This window comes from Dermacentor albipictus, chromosome 6 (genome assembly GCF_038994185.2).
Source record: "Dermacentor albipictus isolate Rhodes 1998 colony chromosome 6, USDA_Dalb.pri_finalv2, whole genome shotgun sequence".
In the NCBI taxonomy this organism is placed as follows: domain Eukaryota; kingdom Metazoa; phylum Arthropoda; class Arachnida; order Ixodida; family Ixodidae; genus Dermacentor; species Dermacentor albipictus.
Genome location: NC_091826.1, coordinates 121944879 through 121966512, shown reverse-complemented (window position 1 = coordinate 121966512; position 21634 = coordinate 121944879). Strand labels below are relative to the sequence as shown.

Below are 21634 nucleotides of genomic sequence, written 5' to 3'. Positions count from 1 at the left end.
CCCTTGTTGACCCAGAGGGTGATGTCATCTGCCTACAAGGCGTGATGGGGGCCATCGATCTCGTCGAGGTAGGCCGGGAGACCCAGCATCACGAGGTTGAAAAGGAGCGGGGATATGACCGATCCTTGAGGAGTGCCGGTGCTTCCTAGTGTATGTTCGTCGGATGTCATGCTGCCGACCGCGAGGGTGACTGTGCGGCGCGACAGGAAGTCTCTGACGTAGTTGTAGCTTCGCTCACCCAAGTTGAGCTTGTTTATGCGGTTCACGATTGCTGCATGTGCTACATTGTCAAATGCCTTTTCCAAATCTAGGCCGAGGATGGCCCGGTTGCCACTAGTTGGGTCATTGATAATCTGGTGGTAGAGCTGGAGCATGACGTCTTGAGTGGAGAGGTGTGACCGGAAGCCCACCATAGTGGGTGGGTAGGCTCCAGTGTCCTCGAGGTGGTGGTTGATGCGGGAGAGGAACGCGTGCTCCATCACCTTGCCAACGCAGGATGTGAGGGAAGTGGGCCGCGAGTGATCGAGGCTGGAAGGCTTGCCTGGCTTCGGTATCAGGACTGCTTTAGAGCGTTTCCACGCCTCTGGGATGCAACCTGCTCGCCAGCATTTGTTGATGTATGCCGTAAGAGCGGTTATCGAGGCATCATCGAGGTTTCTTAGAGTCTTGTTCGTAACCTTGTCGGGACCAGGTGTGCTATGCAGGATGCGCCGAGTTTGGCGAAACTCGGGATCTTCACGAGCTCTGGCGACACCTCAAGATTAAAGCACGAATGGTACCGAGACACAGTTTATCTTTCGACAAGCCTCCAGTTTCATTAGTTTATCTAGATTCACTCTCGCTGGCTATCATTTTTTGGGCGTTGCCTTCTGGGCGGTCGACAAACTGGGGCTCATGTGATCATACCGGCGGTGCATGGTCGTGCCATCTTTCACTTGCTTGTCGTTCCACCGAGTGCATTACATGCACAAGCGAGTTATAAAACGAACGCATTTAGTACAATATTATTAGTTAGTTTAACGTGGTTTAGAAGCATTTTAAAGCTTACAATATGTACACTGAATGTGCATTAGACTAATTTGTAATTTAGTACGCTTCGCATTATACCACGAGGGAACGCTGTGGTGGCGTCATCAGATCCATTCGCCGGGCGAGCATGGCGGCTAAACATCGAAGAGGCCCAGTGTAAACAAACTCGTACAACGAGCTTGCAGTGCGCGACGTAGTGATCACGCTCGACGATGACCACCGTTTCTTGGATAGTTCTGTTCCTCCGTCAGCAATCTTTCCGTGCACCCCGCAAGACTGCCAATGGGTTCGTCGATTTTACAGATCGCAACGCGCACCTACTGTTCACGACGCAGTGCTGAACAAACCACCTGTCCGATGCTGCTTCTACGAGTGCGCCGAGTTCCTCCACGCTGCGTGACTGCGAGCGTCACGCATATTACATAGTGTGTGCAAAAGGAAGACATCCTATATAGCTACGATGCGACAAGCAGGTGGTACCGACGATGGATCTCGCTACCAACACAGTGAAGGAGACATCGAAAAACTGCAGATAAGTATATTTTTACTGTTTCATATTTAGCATAATAAGAGTGCACGGATTAAGTCACTTTCGTAGTATCGAACTGAATGTCCAGCAGTTTAAAGAAGGCAGTGAGAGCCAATGAGTGTTCCTGCTTTTACATGCAAGTGTGCCCGCGAAAATATGGAAGAGATGAAGATAATCTTCACTGACTTAGTGAGATAACAGAAATTCATGAGTGACATTAAGCCCGCAAAATTTATGGAAGAGTATCTTTATCCAGGTGAAATATCAATAGCAGGTACTGATATAAAGCAGGAAACTTATACAAAAAATTCATGGGTTGAACAGCACATGGAAGGCATTACCGAATCGTGATCACCACGTTACCGATATCCTTGAAAAAAGTTTAGAATCATTGCATTCTACCGGTTATGCAATATGGGACATTAACCTGGAGGTTAACAAAGAAACTTGAGATGTCAAGGACTGTGCAGAAAGCGAAGTAACAAAAATTTTTGGAGATAGCATTAAGGCCGGAAGACAGTGGAATAGGAAACCGTGGCAACTGATATGCTAGTTGAGATTAAGAAAAAAAAAAGGAATCGGCAGGCAGGCCATGCACGTATTCGATCACTTGTTGCCAATTCACAACAGGTGACTACATAGGCGTGATAGAATGGATGTCAAGGAGAACTACAGCTGAGGGTGGTAGAAAATTGCATAACGGGACAAAAATATGATGTCTGTAGGCATAGGATGCAATCAGCTCGTATAAGACGGGATTGAAGGGTGAGGCATCTCTTTTGCAGCTAAAAAAAATAGGTTTGTGGTGCTGAAAGTAGAAACTCGTGAAGGTGCGGGGCCACCTCAGCTGCTGGCACACTAATCAACATAACATTTGGCTCTGAAAAAGAAAACGCCAGTTATGAAATATAAAGCAACGTTGTCCCGACATATTGTTTTATTATGCATGTTACACTAAAGGCTTCCACAGTTAAGGGCACTTAGTACTAATAGAGCAACGAGCATTTTTCTTTGTAAATAATGGTTTGTATGCGGCTGATTCACTCCAATACACTTTTTTGCAGCGAAAAATTCTGCTGCTGGAGGCACTCAACCGCCTGGTGGCAGTAGGCGAGCACCAGGAACGTGCTCTTGAGAGTGTGGCAGAGGTCCAGAGGGCTGCTCTGCAACAGTAGTATCGGTGCCCTCACTTCTCTCCTGTCGAGCCCACAAAAGGCACCTTATAAAGGAGCTTTCAGTTTAATATGTTATTTATTATTCAAGAACATGAATAAAATTATTGCAGTAAACATTGTGCTGTGCATATTAGGTGACTTGTAACATGCACTTGGTGTCCCTTTAACATAGGCACAAACGTAAGACAACCTGTGCCACTCTTGGACCATGTAAATAAAAAATACACTAATGCAGCATACACGTCATTGTGCTGTTTGTTCTTTTTATGTGCAAAAATACAGTGCGTGTTGATTAGCCACAAGATGAACGGTGTGTGTAATTCACAATGAAGACAGGAAACAGCAGGAGCTTAATAATGCTATCACCTATAGACTGTGCATATGACTGCAACACTCCCCGATTCAAATGTGTCATTACATGCATGTTCGATACCATATATTCTTTAACACTGTCTTATAATTGCATGTACTGTATTTCAGACATCTTAAGCCCTTGCATAGCACACTTCTGATGTATCCATTTCACAGGCCAAATGATTGTACACTTTGCGCTTTTGTGTTGCATGAAAAGCAGCATCCTTTACAGTCGGATAAAACTTCAGAAGACAGGAGAGGCCCCGCCCAGATGACCAAAGTGCAGCAGCCGACTGCCTCTACATCTAAAGAAATAGTCCCTCTCAAACGAGCAGGTATTCGTCTGTCCGGCGGCACGATGTCAGTCTAGAGTGCGTGCCCATTGGTGCAGGCTTGTGTTCACCTGCCTTAAAGTGCAGATTCCGCAGCCTCCTAAAGTTGTATCCGACTATAGAAACACGTAATGCCTTGCACCAGTTGCATAGACTTCTGCAACTTGATAGCTCACAATGATCAGGAGCAGAAATCTATGAAGGCATCCAAGCAAAGCAGCCTAGCCACATTTCCATTATGAGGGGCTGTAAAAAGGTCTCGCCAAATATTCCCATGATGTCCTTAAAAAAGAGGTGGTGTTTGGCAATTCTTTAGAATCAAAAACAGATTACAGTGAATGTTGTGTAGCACGTCAAAACAAACTGAGCTTGGTTATCTGCACAGCATGTAATGGGAGGTTGTGCTTCACATAGGAAACAAACTGCTCTGTCCAGTACAATTTTGAGGCTGGTATGGCACCTATTATGTCAACAGTGTCAATATACAAATTACACTTTTCACAGGCGATTGATTTCACCATTACTTTTGTATGATGGTTCTTTCAATCAGTGCTTGTATTACGTGAGCAGGTGGATTTGAAAGCAAAGCTTTGTTTGCAAACCTTCCGACTTCCATAATTGTGTGGCAAGGCACTGGCGTGTTGTCGAATAGCTCACGCTTCCTTGGTCCTGCACCAAAGAAGCCCAATGCTCTATTTGAAGTTGGATCGCGCAACAATTCAACGGCACACAAAGAAGAGTGACACACACAGCAGAGCATTCTGCTGTGTGTATTTCTATTGTGTCCCGTTGAATTGTTGTGCAATTAAACTTCAAGCTTCTATACCAATACACCCAGTCTTCAACCTCACCAAGGCTCTAGTTACTAGGCCACAATGGTGCACATCTTTGAAATTTCCCAACAAAAATTAGCTCTCCAAAAAATCACAATTGTTAAATTTTGCAGCACAGGTGTATGTATGCACGTGCCATATTCTTTACCACTAAACTCACAGGAATCAAAGGGGCAAGCATTAACCAGCCTTGCTGCTGCCGTTACCATTATCATCATGACACCAATGGAAAGACAGTGCCACGTTTCAGTCTTGGGAGTGCCGGAGGGAAAGGTGTCACAGTGAGGGCTTACAATAAAAATAACGGTTACGAGACATGTCCAATGCCAATATATGCTGCATGCTGCTCATCCTACTTTGGCATTGCAGCAAGTGTTTCTCGTTTGAGCATATCACGTTTTGTGTAATCATTGTTCTAAAGCTGTAAAAAAGGTCTTTTCACTCTGCAATCTTTATTTTTATCATGGCGGGTTAACGACCCACTTTTCATTGGCATCTGCACCACATTTCTCCCGATATGTAATTTTGCCTTGGTGGTTCATGACATTTTCACGTACAGAGAGTTCTGCAGAGCATTGGATGTGCATTGTTCTACTTAAGAATTAGAGCCCCATTATGAGACGAAAATATACAATTTATCCATCCAGAATAACGCCGCCCCCACCCCAAAAAAAAGAAGATACACTGAACCTCTGGCACATGCATCGACAGTAAACAGAGCAAGCAATCTGAAGTATGTTCTTCATGCAAGCCAACACACTAAGATTCTCAATGCATTTTCATTTCGCCACAAATGCATAGGCACAACCGGCTTGGCGCAACATCCACATCTCCCGCTGAAACAAACTGTGCAATACCTTGCTGTTTCATAGTACGGCCGATAGATTACGCATGACCAAAATTCAGCATTCTGCATAGTAAGTAACTTCATCATCATCATCAGCCTGGTTACGCCCACTGCAGGGCAAAGGCCTGTCCCATATTTCTCCAACAACCCCGGTCATGTACTAATTGTGGCCATGCCGTCCCTGCAAACTTCTTAATCTCATTCGCCCACCTAACTTTCTGCCGTCCCCTGCTACGCTTCCCTTCCCTTGGAATCCAGTCCGTAACCCTTAATGACCATCGGTTATCTTCCCTCCTCATTACATGTCCTGCCCATGCCCATTTCTTTTTCTTGATTTCAACTAAGATGTCATTAACTCGCGTTTGTTCCCTCACCCAATCTGCTCTTTTCTTATCCCTTAACGTTACACCTATCATTCTTCTTTCCATAGCTCGTTGCGTCGTCCTCAATTTGAGTAGAACCCTTTTCGTAAGCCTCCAGGTTTCTGCCCCGTAGGTGAGTACTGGTAAGACACAGCTATTATATACTTTTCTCTTGAGGGATAATGGCAACCTGCTGTTCATGATCTGAGAATGCCTGCCAAACGTACCCCAGCCCATTCTTATTCTTCTGATTATTTCTGTCTCATGATCCGGATCCGCAGTCACTACCTGCCCTAAGTAGATGTATTCTCTTACGACTTCCAGTGCCTCGCTGCCTATTGTAAACTGCTGTTCTCTTCCGAGACTGTTAAACATTACTTTAGTTTTCTGCAGATTAATTTTTAGACCCACTCTTCTGCTTTGCCTCTCCAGGTCAGTGAGCATGCATTGCAGTTGGTCCCCTTAGTTACTAAGCAATGCAATATCATCAGCGAATCGCAAGTTACTAAGGTATTCTCCATTAACTTTTATCCCCATTTCTTCCCAATCCAGGTCTCTGAATACCTCCTGTAAACACGCTGTGAAGAGCATTGGAGAGATTGTATCTCCCTGCCTGACGCCTTTCTTTATTGGGATTTTGTTGCTTTCTTTATGGAGGACTATGGTGGCTGTGGAGCCGCTGTAGATATTTTTCAGTATTTTTACATATGGCTCGTCTACACCCTGATTCCGTAATGCCTCCATGACTGCTGAGGTTTCAACAGAATCAAATGCTTTCTCGTAATCAATGAAAGCTATATATAAGGGTTGGTTATATTCCGCACATTTCTCTATCACCTGATTGATAGTGTGAATATGATTTATTGTTGAGTAGCCTTTACGGAATCCTGCCTGGTCCTTTGCTTGACAGAAGTCTAAGGTGTTCCTGATTCTATTTGCGATTACCTTAGTAAATAGTTTGTAGGCAACGGACAGTAAGCTGATTGGTCTGTAATTTTTCAAGTCTTTGGCGTCCCCTTTCTTATGGATTAGGATTATGTTAGCATTTTTCCAAGATTCGGGTACGGTCGAAGTCATGAGGCATTGCGTATACAGGGTGGCCAGCTTCTCTAGAACAATCTGCCCACCATCCTTCAACAAATCTGCTGTTACCTGATCCTCCCCAGCTGCCTTCCCCCTTGGCATATCTCCCAAGGCTTTCTTTACTTCTTCCGGCGTTACCTGTGGGATTTCGAATTCCTCTAGACTATTTTCTCTTCAATTATCGTCGTGGGTGGCACTGGTACTGCACAAGTCTCTATAGAACTCCTCAGCCACTTGTACTATCTCATCCACATTAGTAATGATATTGCCGGCTTTGTCTCTTAACGCATACATCTGATTCTTGCCAATTCCTAGTTTCTTCTTCACTGTTTTTAGGCTTCCTCCGTTCCTGAGAGCATGTTCAATTCTATCCATATTATACTTCCTTATGTCAGCTGTCTTACGCTTGTTGATTAACTTCGAAAGTTCTGCCAGTTCTATTCTAGCTATAGGGTTAGAGGCTTTCATACATTGGCGTTTCTTGATCAGATCTTTCGTCTCCTGCGATAGTTTACTGGTATCCTGCCTAACGGAGTTACCACCGACTTCCATTGCACACTCCTTAATGATGTCCACATGACTGTCGTTCATTGCTTCAACACTAAGGTCCTCTTCCTGAGTTAAAGCCGAATACCTGTTCTGTAGCTTGATCTGGAATTGCTCTATTTTCCCTCTTACCGCTAACTTATTGATCGGCTTCTTATGTACCAGTTTCTTCCGTTCCCTTCTCAGGTCTAGGCTAATTCGAGTTGTTACCATCCTGTGGTCACTGCAGCGCACCTTGCCGAGCACGTCCACATCTTTTATGATGCCAGGGTTAGCGCAGAGTATGAAGTGTATTTCATTTCTAGTCTCACCATTCGGGCTCCTCCACGTCCACTTTCGGCTATCCCGTTTGCGGAAGAAGGTATTCATTATCCTCATATTGTTCTGTTCCGCAAACTCTACCAATAACTCCCCCCTGATATTCCTAGTGCCTATGCCATATTCCCCCACTGCCTTGTCTCCAGCCTGCTTTTTGCCTACCTTGGCATTAAAGTCACCCATTAGTATAGTGTATTTAGTTTTCACTCTACCCATCGCCGATTCCACGTCTTCATAGAAGCTTTCGACTTCCTGGTCACCATGACTGGATGTAGGGGCGTAGACCTGTACAATCTTCATTTTGTACCTCTTATTAAGTTTCACAACAAGACCTGCCACCCTCTCGTTAATGCTATAGAATTCCTGTATGTTACCGGCTATATTCTTATTAATCAGGAATCCGACGCCTAGTTCCCTTCTCTCTTCTAAGCCCCGGTAGCACAGGACGTGCCCGCTTTTTAGCACTGTATATGCTTCTTTTGGCCTCCTAACTTCGCTGAGCCCTATTATATCCCATTTACTGCCCTCTAATTCCTCCAATAGCACTGCTAGACTCGCCTCACTAGATAAGGTTCTAGCGTTAAACGTTGCCAGGTTCATATTCCAATGGCGGCCTGTCCGGAGCCAGTGATTCTTAGCACCCTCTGCAGCGTCGCAGGTCTGACCGCCGCCGTGGTCAGTTGCTTCGCAGCTGCTGGGGACTGAGGGCCGGGGTTTGATTGTGTTGTTCATATAGGAGGTTGTGGCCAAGTACTGCACCAGGGTGGCCAATCCTGCTCTGGTGAGGGAGTGCGTTACCGGTTCTGGTCACCGGGATCAGGCCACACTCCAGGCCTCTTTATGCAATTTTATCAACACGCGGATTTTTTTCTTCTTTTTTTTTAATCTGGTGTAAAATTGCCGGCACCGGGATTCGAACCAAGGACCTCTTGCACGCGAGGCGGGTGTTCTACTTCTACGCCACCGCTGCAACCCTCACCCAAGTAACTTCACCAATGAAGAAACCCAATTTCTTTATGAGATTAGGATTCATAGGTTACTTCACACAATTTGTGATATCCATTTCTCTATTTATACTTAATTAACCTCTTTCCCAAGAAAGCGAGCCATTTGGAAGGCACCCTGACAGACAAGTAGAACAATCGGCAAAAAGTCATCAACCAGCGAAAAAGTCAGCATCATAAGCAGCCCCATGTGAGATGTCGCTAACACAAAATTTAAGTCAGCTACACAGAAGTGACTAACATGGCAATGTGGCGTGTCTAAACACTGCTTCAATGTTATCACAGTAAGGCTGACATTGAAGGCGCCTTAATTCCTACGTACGTTCCGTCGACACACCCGACTACGTTCGTAATGTTCCCACGAAGTAGGAAGCATTCTTTTATATATGCCCTCTCAGCCGCAGTATTCTGGAAAGCTAGCCACCACTTACGCACTGCCGCATCGATAAGCGCGTCAGACACATCTGTGCCACAGTGGCTAACAGTAGTTTGGGGTGCGATCTTGTACGCGTTCCAAACTCGAACGGAGGCGGTCCGTTCTTTCCGTCGCGAAATTGGCGGTCCGTTCCATTGCGTTCGTCCGATAGCAGACAAGACGAAATGATTGACAGCAGATATCACTTCACAATTGACGTCATGGCGTTCTTCACCGTTCAAACTGACCAACTGTGTGCGGCTCGATAGAACGGACCGCCTCCGTTCTATTTTGGAACGCGTACAAGATCGCACCCTTGATGACGTCCAATGTAACGCTCGGCGCCGACGCTTCCCTGAAAACTCCCAGTCCCATAGAAACGGAGGGCACAGATGACTTGCTCTACGACGGTGAGCGAATGAAGCCCGCCACGCTGTCTCCTCAGACGAGAGTCTTTGCCTAGCTCGTCACACAGCCAGCGCACTGATGTCTTCGACAGGCGAAAATGACGCTGAAACTCCCCGTCGGTCATGTAGGTGAACGGGTCCAGACGCTCACACTGACGCTTGCTGCTGCTGGATGCAATGAAACAGGCTGCTGCTGCCGCCGCCATGTTCCCGAGTTGAACTCGGAGGGGGTTTCGCGATGTACGAGTTTAGCACGAGTTCACCTGTCAATCAGAACCAGAGGTCACGCCCCGCGCGAGCCATGTAACTCTTGTGCTCGCACCCACTACAGTTGGGCCACGCCCAACTTCCGGCAACAGCGACGCGGTGTCGAGCTGAGAGGCATCAACAATCTTGACCGGCGACATAAAACACGCACAACGCACTGTCATCGGTGATATACTGAGCACCACTATAAAAAAAAGCGTTGACTGTCGTTGGCTTATGCATACATCTTCTCGGGCTGAGATGGCCCCACAACACGGTTTCATTGCCTGCATTGTGGCGCGTAGCGCACAGTAAATAATTATCTGCACGTCACTGTAGCTGCTTGCAAGGCGTCGATGCGCCGAGGGGGACGACGATGCTGAGGAGTGCGTGCGTATTGCAGCAGTCGTTTGAGTTGGCTGCTCTGTCATCGGTGATGAACCGAGCCACAGCGTCGTAAACACGATCAGCGTCCGAGAATCACTCGCTCTTCTAGACCCAGCGCAATGTCATTTCTTCATCACAAGCACTGCGCACTCAACAGTTCCAACACCTGATTTCATAACTGCCCACAAGAGCCCTCACCTGCCAAAACGCGAGTGCTGCGGTGTCGTTACGATATCCATCTGCGATCGCTGCTGGCTCCAGCAGAGGTAATCGGCAAGCACCTTCGACTGCGCAACACTCATATACTGCGTACATGCGCTCAGAGGCACCTTCACTGGGCAAGCGATGACAAGCGATGAATTGTGTCGCTGGGAAGCACGCACTTTTCGCAGTGTATCGCAGAGGCTTCGCGCACAAACATAAATTCGTACATTTTCACTGAACTGCGTCACTACGCACTCTAAAATAACATACCGCCATTTTGCAACGACAACCGTTGTATCGTTTATAGTCGGTAAAGGAGGGGCCTTAATAGCCTAGTGAAGCGCCTGCGATGATCAGCCGCACCGCGGCGCAGCGTTTCTATTACCCTAATTGAGAAAGAGTGGCCATGACCCTCCATGGATCACACCGACTTTATTGAGAATAGCACTGCAGCGCCCCTAGGCGACTTATCACCGTCTGAACCATAGAGTTACTATACTGACTCTAGAGGACAAGCTACCCATAGGGCCCATGCATTAAAATCGGGAACCTCAAGAGCGCCGCCATGTTGCTACGCGCCGAGGTTGCCAGCTCTTGAGACGCTTGCTAGACTTGGTGACAGTAGTCAGTTTTAATCCAGCAACAGTAGCAGCGTAGCAGCATGGCGTCTCGCTTGAAGTGTTGTGATGTGTGCGTGCAGCCGTGTGTTTGGGCTTCATAAGTCGGTTCTTTATTCTATGTTGCGGGATGGTGTGGGTGTGGTCCATGTTGGCCGTAGAGCTGGAAGTTATGCAACCGAGGGATGATCCTGTTCAAGCTTCTGGCGGTATGCGGTTTTCAGCGGTCACGCCTGTTGCAGGAGTGTCACTCGACGACGTTACGAGCTCGAAGCTGTGGTCAGATTCCTCGTTGGCGTTCCGTAATTATCTTCGCACGGGCGCGGTATGTTGCAAAAGCCGCTTTCGCGATCTATCGTCGTGACGATAGATCGGGTTTTTTATTATTATAAGTAATGATCCAGCTGTAGGGCACATGTAACCGACAAACGGAAGTCTCAGGAGAGCACCTGAGATGGTAGTAGAGCAGGCGGCGCAGGAACTCCAGGGCACCCGAGGGACAGTGGGGGGATCAAAGCTCGAAGCAGAACGGTACGTAGGTTGGGGCCGCCGAGGCAGGTGTGTGCCAGGGAGTGTTCGCACGGACAGCTCCCCTGGCACGCGCAGCCGTGCCTCGCAAGGTCGAGATACTTTAAAGGCACCTGCGCCCATGGTCTTTCTTTTGCCTCGGCGCAGTGAGCACGATTAACGAGAATAATGTGGAGGGCATCCGGTGCAGTCGCGAATGCATCATGACAAATGTAGCTCGCGTCGCCTGGCGTCTGTAGTAATATCAGAGTTGGTTGTATGAACTTTATGCATAATACGTTTTGTTACGGTACCTCAACGGAATGGGTCTAGAGGACGGTGTTGGTACATTTTTTCGTACCGCCCTAATCCTATACCCCCACTACAAACACACACATACCCCCTTTTTTTTATGTATACATACAATTCCTTGCCATGACGGATCATAGGCTCCTTTATTTTTGAAAAATAGAGGAGGCTATGGACCGATTGACCAGTTCAAGTTGTCAACTTGTCAGTAACTGTCGTAGGAATCACTGTAATAAACATAATTCCACGATCGGATTGTTTACTTTCATTTTTTGTTGTAACACTGAGGACTACATAGAACTTTATTTTGTATATGTGAGAGAAGTATGTGGATATCACGAGCTTAAGCCAATGTGCGATACACAGACAAAGCAGCTGCTACAACATGAACTGCATTGAGGGCCACACAACACATACGTAATTAAAGGTGCAAAATATAGGGGGAAGCTTCAAAATACGCTCTGTAGCACTGCAAAGTATAACATATATTGTATGTGTACAATAAATGTTCAAAAATACAATGCATCAATGTACCATTTGCCTTCAAGTTTATTATGAAGTTCAAGTTCACTGAAGTTTATTATGAGCATATGTACAACAGGGATCAACTAACACACCCGCAGTCGAGGTGGCTGTTCGAGGTGTGCTGGCTGCCTCAGTGTAAGAAAAAGAAATTGGGTAAATGTCGACACCAGTGCCACTGCTTCTTGCCTCTGACCTGCACGTGCCTCTGCGGCATCTTTGTGCACAAGTGTGCTGGCGTGGTGAGGCGTAGGAGTCATCCGAGAGAAAGAGTATTGTTTACATGGAGGAGTGGCTGTTCACATTGCCTGTCACTTTCCCTCAAATGTTTCCTTGGCGACTAGGGTGACACACCTGCAGTCAAGGTGGCTGTTCGAGGTGTGCTGGCTGCCTAAACGAAATAAAAAGAAATTAGATGAATGTCGATACCAGTGCTATTGCTTATTGCCTCTTACCTGCATTTGCCTCCACGGCCTCTTGGTTTGCGGAGTCTGTATGAGGGAGCTGCTGTGGCTAGGCGTAGGCATTGTCTAAGCAAAAAGAAAAGGCCATTTAAATGGGGAGTTATGGAAATAAATGCAGTTATGTCTGCTTCTTGCACTCTTCTTGCCTAAAAGTTTTCAAACATAGTGTCCAGAACACACCAGCACTTTGACTGCTTCTGCTTTTTACCTGCAGGTGTTGTTGCGAGATCCTTAGTATGGTTACGTGCAGCATTGTAACACTTGGTGGAGGCATTTGAAGTGGTAGCCAAAAATATAAAGAATCATCCTTGTCTGCACGAATGCTTTCAATTTCTAGATGCAGCGGTAACTATCACTATTGGTGCAAGGCCCCCCCACATCTATGCGGCAAGTGCCATAGCTCGAAACTGAATTGTTCCTTTATGTTTCACAAGGCATCTGATATGTCCACATTAGATGTGATGTGTTTGTTTTTATTTATCCCAGTGTGGAGAGAGCATCATTAAATGGCTGAAGTACTATAGCGCCAAACAGACGACACAAGAAGAGACACGGACGAGCGCTTATGTCCGTGTCTCTTCTTCTTGTGTCGTCTGTTTGGCACTATAGTACTTCAGTAATATGCACCAACTAGCCCAACAAAAAGTTCTGCTGAAATATCATTAAATGTTTTGTTTATTTTTGCGTGTCTTGTTTTTTGGTTTATTTCTGAATTTATCATGATGCTAAAGTGACTTATGTAATGGCAATCAGCTTTTGTTTTGCAGAAAAACAATGCATTTCCTGACCCATTGTTTGACATCCCCTCACTCGCATAATTTTGCAGAGTATTCTACCTATATTGACTTGCTTGACTTCCACTAAAGGGTCTTGCATTTTTAAATACGACTCTTTCCTTAAAATCATTCGACACTTCTCATAATTTCTGTACCTTGGGCTTCTGATACTCTGCATTCACTATTTTTGCTTGTTTCTGACTAGAAATGTCTTCTTTAATTTAGAGCTTAAATTTTACCTTTGGAACACACGGAAGGGCTTGCCATTGCATATCTGCATAAAAGGGAAACATGTTTCATTAAACATTTGCAAAATCCCATTGAAGATTGATGAATGCAGCTTGCAGTGTGATATGACTGAATGAGCCATAAAAGTAATTCATCTCACTTGGTAAATGAAAGCACATATTAGTGTGATGCACAAGATACGTTACACTAACGTGGTGGGTTCTCTTGCTTATAAAGCAAAATAATCGGCGCGCGAGAAAAAAATTATTTTTGCATAACCCTTGTACACACTGACTTAAGGAAAATGAGCTGGAGCTGTCCACATGATGTACTTATTTTACCTGCGAGTATGGTCAACAAAAATGTGTCCCAGCTGCTTAGTGGTATTCCGGATTATGTCAGTATTGCATATGTGCCTGTTGTCGAAAATAATTGAATTTTGAAAGTGCTCGCAGGGATCTGATGTGCATATCTGCAGTTTATGGGTACATGTAAAAGACTCAGCATCAAGTGCAAGTGAACGGTCCTACAGGCCCGGAGTCGATCATGCAAATAGATTCGCTGCACAAATTTGTGACCAGAAAAGATATGCCACATGAAATGGCATGCAAGGAAGTGTTGAAAATATTGCACAGTTAATAAAACGCCTAAGCTATAAATATGTGGCTTGATGCACTCGTTATGCAAAACGGAGGTGAGGCGTGTAGACAGGAAACAAGAGTAGAGTATTTACAAGCAAACAACACGCGCGCCGCCCACTTCTCTACTCTTGTGTCCTGTCTGCACGCCTCACCTGTTTTGCATAATGAATCCTTACGAACTAGCTCAGCTTTCTGTCGTTCTAAGTCTCGATGCACTCTATTTCGTCCGCATTAGGCACTCGCCTCTTGATTACTTCGTGACACAGAAATACTCGGTCATCAGGCTGTTTTTCTGCTGTGGCCTTTGTAGAAGCATGATTGTTCAAAGTGCAACAATTAAACAGATTCTTTGAGTTGCTTGTGGCTTCGCCAGTACAATTCCGGTGCGCTGGTCCGCCTGTCCAGCAATTTCCTACTGAAGGGAAACCTGCAAATAAAAACACCGCTCCGCATGCAGAAAAATGCTCTACTGTGACGCTTCTCGAACGATTGTGATGTACCACAAGAGCTGCCTACTCGCGTGATATTCTCAACAAGGAGATAAATTCGTTTACTTACATGTGAAGGTATATGCGAGACCACTTCGGGGCTTCGGTGGCACATAAGGCACGAGTGTGTCATAGCGTCCGATGTCGACGCGCGATCGCATGTCAAACGAAACTACTACGCATCCAAAAAACAGATTCGAAACCGAAATTCGCGCCATCCTTTATTGCATGAATGCGTACATCGTGATTTATATAAGTCACGGACTTAGCGATCGCTTTCTGTAAACTTAATATTAACGTACCACCTTCATAAAGCCATCAGGTATGCGTTTTTAGGTGACAAAGCATAAGGTGACCTGTACTTGTTCTCAGCTCTTTCAATAGTAATTGCGCTGGCCACATTGACCAGTAGCAACAGGGCGGCGCCCTAGAGGTTCCCACTTTTCCGGCCCAGCTTTTCCTCTAGAGTTGTTCTACTAACTCTATGGTCTGAACGCCCTCGTGCGTGCGACCCGCTTCAATGTACAGCTTCTAAGCTTTTGCCTCACTGTCGCCACTCGCGGCAAGTGCAAAATTTAATAATTTGCTCGATCTCCGTTTGTCATCACAAATTTCTAGCGCTGAAAACGAAAAACAGATACTTAAAAAAATAAAAATGGTCGTTATTTTATTTGTTGTACTTTAACGTATTCGCTTGAGTGAAAGTGTAGGTGCAAGAATGCGCCGCATGTACTCCGTTCGCATTCGATGGAGGAAAGAGAGATAGCGCCTGAAAGAGGGGGCACGCCCTTGACGCGCCCGGGAAAGGCGTGGCAAGCGGCTCACGGCAAGTGTGCAGAGAGTCAGCGGGACAGTCACGGTATCGCTAAGTAGCGATAATCCGTTGATAACAATACGCGGCGCTGGCGCATTTCGTTCTACAGCCTTCTGCTCTTGAACCGTTGAAGCAGCGCGCCGCGCAGGGTGCGCTCATGTTGTCATACGCGGCTTTTTGTCTACATATGTTTTTGCCTGCAGCTTCGGCGCGTTTCACACTATCTCCGTTCACTGACTGCCGCCGAGCAAACTCGGGTAAAACTCGGGTGAACGAGAAACTCGGCGCATCCTGCATAGCACCCCAGGTGCTGATTTGCCATTAAGGTGGTGGAGAGCTGCGCGGATCTCTGACTCGTGAAATTCTTCATCGAGTGTCACATTTGTCTCTCCAGTGTAATCTCCGTGTTGAACATCGGGCCGTTGAGGGAAGTACTTGGCTAGCAGGCTTCTCACGAGCTGGTGATCACTCGTGGTAGCCTGTTCCTTGTGCAAAAGGCGTTGCAGGTTTGCTTGCTGAGCAGACTTGCTCTGCGTTTCCCCCAAGAGGTGACGAAGGAGGCGCCACGTGCTGCCATTGTGGAGCTGCCTATCGACCGCGTTGCAGATGTCATACCACTGTTGGCGGCTTAAGGTCCGGCAATGTTCTTCCAGCTGGCGATTGATATGTGCGATCTTCTTACGAAGCTTTCGGTTGTGCCTTTGCTTTTTCCATCTTGCCTTTAGTGACGTCTTAGCTTCCCAGAGGTGGGCTAGTCGGCTGTCGATCTTGTCAGCCTGGACTTCGGGTGCGAGCTTCTGCGTCGCCTTGTTCATGTCGTCGTTGAGCGTCTCCATCCATGCCTCGATGTCATCGATGTTCTCCTCACCTCTCTGTTCAGCTCGCTGCTTTCGGAATTTGTCCCAGTCCTTCCATTTGAACAGCTTAGGGAAAGGGGGTGTACCCGCCTGAGGAATTCGTGTTTCTATGATCATGTGGTCACTACCGAGATCTTCAAAGGTATTGCGCCACATTGCTTGAGGGATGTTACGGACCGCCGTCAGGTCTGGTGTCGTGTCCCGTGCCGTAGAGGTGCCCGTGCGGGTCGGCGCCGTGGGATCGGTGATAAGAGTTAATTCGGCATCATGTAGGTCCTGCCACAGGCGTCGACATTTGGCGGTAGTGTAGCCATAGCCCCAGGCCTCGTTCGGGGCGTTAAAATCTCCCCCCACCAGAAACGGGTTTGCGCCCGCCAAGGCAAACGCCCCTCGGAACAGAGAGAGGAAACGAGCCCGTGAGTGAGCCGGATTACTATTGGCGGCGAGGAGTTACGTAGTCGCCATCTATCGGAAGCGCCTCGCTGGCGTAGTATGAGGGATCACGTGGCGCGCTCCTCATAGGTTTTGCTGTCAGCGCTCACTGAAAACACCACGCGCGCGCTCTCCCGGACATTTCTGTAAGTACTTTCGAAACGAGAGAAGTTTCTTACTGTCTAAATAATAATCTTGGGCAAACTGAAAGCACACAATCGTTTACAGACGCTATCTCTTTACCGGATACGTACAGTGAACGCCACTGTGCTCCCGAACCGGCTTCTTGCGTGAAAGGTAGGTAAACGCTGAGAGCAAACTATGTGAAATATGCTCTTATAGTGTTTGTATAACTAAATGGAGTGTCATAGAACGAACCCTCAATGCAGCGATCGCGCTGATTCGCAGCGACCGACTGCGCGTCTGCATGCTTGTCCGCGCACTGTTTCGCTTTCTCCGCGCGCGCGTTTTCGCACCGTGCCATGAGCTTCAGGCCGCAGAATATGAGCATTTGACAGAAAAGAAGCAACCATTGATGCGTGGGTGCTATCAGAGCTGTTCCAAAGTAATTTCATTGTGGAGACTTCGATGCCTACGGGGACTGTGATGTGCCGTCGCGACGATTCAATCTTTTTTTCTTCTAAATTATTTGACCTTTCAATATTATTTCTCGAGTTGCGTCGCACTGTATGTTTATCGGTGTTGTCAACGTGCAATTTCCCGCTGCTCCTTTTTTGTAATCCAGTGCATTAATTCATAACACAAACATGACCATATGCCATGCTTTGTTTAAATGTGCTTCTTACCGCTGCCTTTCCACTCCATTGAAATTGCTAGTACACAAGGTCATAGACCAAACCGTCATGACATTAGTCGGGCAGCGGGCTCGGGCGAGCTTCTCAGTGCGCGTTTTCAGAACATCGCAGACCGGGCGCCGTAGCAGAAATCTTCCTCGCGTCTGTGCTTGCTGCATACCCGAGTTGTAGCCGATGACTGTTTGCCGGTTTTATGTTTCGCGAGCCAAGCTTCACGCAGCTTCTTGTCCTGCGGCTACGTGTGAATAAGGCTGACACCGGCCTCCTTTACGTGCGTCCGGCCCTGCGGCACCGAGCAGTATGCCTACCATGTTGCGCGCCTTCAAGGGCGGCGACTACCTATTGTAGTGCTTTCAAGCGTTGTAAAGGAGACACTCGAAGCGGGAAAATTTCGCCACTAAATGAGGACCGCAGCGTTGGAGGGAATTTAAACTCGTTTTCAGCTCGCTTCGGCGCGCCCGAAGCAGCCGACGCGGCCGCTATGTCCACGTGATCCCTCCTAGCACGTCACGCCGACGGTGGCGCCAGCTTTTCCAGTGGTGGAGCTCGAGGCCAATATACGTTGAGGAGAAATACACTGTGGTTGCGTGTTCTATTGGGAAGGAGCTCTACAAGCATGTTTTCCGCATGTGTGCCGCTTACGCTGTGTTCTTGCGCTACTGTCCCTTTCCGAATTAAAATTGCAAGTCCGCGATCAACGGGAATCGGCGAGGCATGCGCAGTGTAACCTGGAAGCTTTGGTACGGTACCTACTGTTTCTTGTATCATTATGATGTCGGGTTTGGGTTGCGCGTGTCGGACGTATTGTTGCAGCAGTGGTTGCTTCTTAGTGAAGCCCCGACAGTTCCACTGCCACACCACGAGCTCGTTAGTGGGGCTGGCCATCGTGGTGCTGTACTTGTGCGTTACCTGAAATTGGGCTAGGGTGAATGACTGTAGGGCCCATGGTGGGCATCATTTGCATGCCTGGGCGAAGGCCTAAGTGAGTCTCGATTTTGTCTATATGGATTTCAACCCTGTCTGTACGAGCAGTGAGGTTATTGACCGCAACGCCGATGTTGCGGATCCCGGTTTGAATTTCTGAAAGCAGCTTCCTCATTTCTTCTTGTTCTTTCCGCCAGTCATTTATCGTGACATGTGCTTTGCGCCAATCACTTACTGCTGATTCGAGGTTCTCGAGCTGTTGAGACTCGGAGCTGGCCGCCGCGCGTTTCTTTGTGGGCGGCGCCGCACTGTCGTTACCGTTCGTGACGGGAGTCGGGACTAAAGCAGGTTTAGGTATAGATGTCTGCGCCATCGACTGTTTAATGTCTCGAATTTCTTGGGTTAATTGTAGCACGACCGTACGTAATTGTGCGTTTTCGCGCTGCATTTCTTCTAATGCCACATCCCTGGGGTCCCTCTTATTATTATTATTATTATTATTATTATTATTATTATTATTATTATTATTATTATTATTATTATTATTATTATTATTATTATTAAAGTAGACAACCGGATGAGGCGGGTGGGGCCAGCGTCTGTGGTTGGTTCGCTTTCGCTTACTTAGCTTGCGGTGGCTGGTCGAAAGTCACGGTGGCGTGTAACGGGATGTTAAAAATGCCGCTAAAACAGATACTCAGCAAAGTGGAGTTGGTACAGCAGTGTCGTATAAGTGTCGAAAGGTCTCGATAGCGTTGCACTGACACGCATATTGTTTTATTATGCGCAAATAAATCCATGCTCCCCGGCATCTGCGAGTAGCGAGTGCACAGCGATCGGCGGGCAGTCGTCTTCTATTCCTTTTGGAACGGGGCATGCAGTCTACGGCTACCTAGAAAAAAAAATTGTTTTGTTAGACATATTAATGCGCCTTTGTCGCGCACACGTCGCTTTTACGTGGTGAGTTTTCGTGGTTTTGTGACGTCGCGTGACATACAAGCAAAGTGGTCGCAGCCCGGAAACATTTGACCGATAGCAATTGGTCAAACAACGCCTTTTTCGCTAATGGCGAAAAAGACATTGACTCAGCAATTGTTTTTTTCTTTCGTTCGGTGTAATCATGCATAACAGTGTGTACATGTCACCATATGGGGGGTTTTCGCCGTTTACGTGTCGTCGCGTGACAGGCAGGCGCAATTCGGGGTGGGTCAAAATTTTTTTTTCGCCAATTGCGGAGGGAGGGCTGCTTGCAGAATTGGAATGGCAACATTTGGAATAATCATTGCTGAATTATTATTACGCAACAAAAAGACGCGGATGTAAGATAATACGCAATAATACTTGAGCAATGAATTAGCAACTTGGTCAAAACGCTGCTCTCATTTGGAATAGCTTTACGATATAGCGCCCCTGAGTACCTCAAGCAGGCTAAGTGACTATTTGCCACTGCCTGTTTCAAAGGAGGTGCCAGTAAATCCCCATCATCATCATAGACTAGAAGAAGGGCTTCGAGTCGAGGATCGTCTGAAAATACATGGGAAAGTGCTTCAACTGTCCTCGTATAGATCCCACAGTTGCTTCGAACGTTGTTCCTTTTTCATGCATAGCACAAGTCCGAACTGAGTGTGCGCGTGCGCGGCGTTTGAAACTGCTCGCAGGTGCTACTCCGGCATCGGCCGCCTGGGGCGCTCTCAGCCAGTCTCGCTAGGCGTTGGCTGCCTCTACAAGGGCACCATGGTGCACGAGCTGCTTCACGCCGCGGGCTTCTTCCACGAGCACTCACGCTCCGACAGGGACATTTACATCGACGTGTTCACCGAAAATGCGAAAGAAGGTACGCCCCCATTTCAACGTACATTCTAAGAAAATGTCATGACAAGACCACAAACAAAGACACCAAGGAAAACATACGGGAAATTACTTGTACTTAACAATTGAATTAAAGAAATGATAAATTACTGGCAATAAAACTGGGTGAATAAACAACTTGCCGCAGGTGGGGAACGATCACACGTCTCCGCATTGCCCGTGCAATGCTCTAACTAATCGAGCTACCGCGGTAGCTGCGGCAAGTAGTTTGTTCATCCACTTTCACTGCCATTAATTTATTATTTCTTTAATTAATTAGTAAGTACAAGTAATTTCCTCTGTGTTTTCCTTATCTTTTGATGATATGAATAATAAAAATTGGGCCCCTCGGCCCTTTCTTCTCAATCTAAAAAAAAAAGCCTTCATGGCACCTTCCCCGAAATATAGTAAAACAATGTGCAATTCCAAAGAAAGCTCGAAGGAGTGATGGCGAAAGTTTGCGCAGCAAAATAGGGACTAAGTCGCGAGCACTGGCAGATGGAAAAGGGGCACCCTTGCCGCAGTCATCGATCTCGTGATGCTAGCAAGCCTGTCTGTGATTACTTTCATTGTTCTAGCAGCACTCACTGGCGTAAGCACTCGTGGTTACCTTGATCGGTTCACAAACCTATAAATGCGTCTAATGTTAAGAACGGGTAGCTAAGCCTCCGCAAGTTTCTATACAACTCCCAAGACGTTGAATGAATTTTGCTGTTACACCTTCCAAAACAGTTTATTTTATCATGCAGTTTTCTTTCCTAAATCAGTCACGACGTCATCCTCGTCGACACCATCGTCATCTAACTGCTGTCGTCACGCACGTTTGGGTCAAACACAATTGCCCACCTTAGAAAAAAAATCCGGCGGAACCCATCTCATCATGGCTGTCAGAGTTGATGCGATTCACTTCATGCATTTCACTTCAAACGATTGAAACATTACTTTTTATGCTCACGAGGGTTTGGACGGGAATTTAGGCCTAGGCTCCTTCCCAAGCGTATCATCACTGGAGGAAGCCGAACGCCAGGCCGGGGTACACTTGTGTCCACTTGAATAAGTGGGTGTCCGGCAGCGGTAGGAATCGAACGCAAAACCGCCTGCAGCCGAAGCGGGATCTCTACAACAAGGCCTAGTTGTCGGCCTCATGGCGATTAACGGCATAAAGTATTGCTGGAGATACCTCTGCTTAGGGTCTGTTCTGGTCATTCTGAGATTTTCATAGTGTCAACTATATGTTACGTAAAATGTATCCGGGATCAACCCACTTGGTTGTGATTCTCGCTCGCTAGGGTCGGCTATGATCATTACAGCATGACGACCA

The 21634-nt window shown here is 46.9% G+C and overlaps 1 protein-coding gene across 1 annotated transcript in view; it reads left to right on the top strand.

The window, feature by feature from the left end:
• LOC135913800 (astacin-like metalloprotease toxin 5) overlaps positions 1 to 21634 on the top strand; it is an 86861-nt gene that overhangs the window by 51394 nt on the left and 13833 nt on the right. The window contains exon 5 of the mRNA XM_065446492.1: positions 20124 to 20299. Within this exon, the coding sequence (XP_065302564.1) occupies positions 20124 to 20299 (176 nt within the window). The remainder of the gene's footprint in view (positions 1 to 20123; positions 20300 to 21634) is intronic.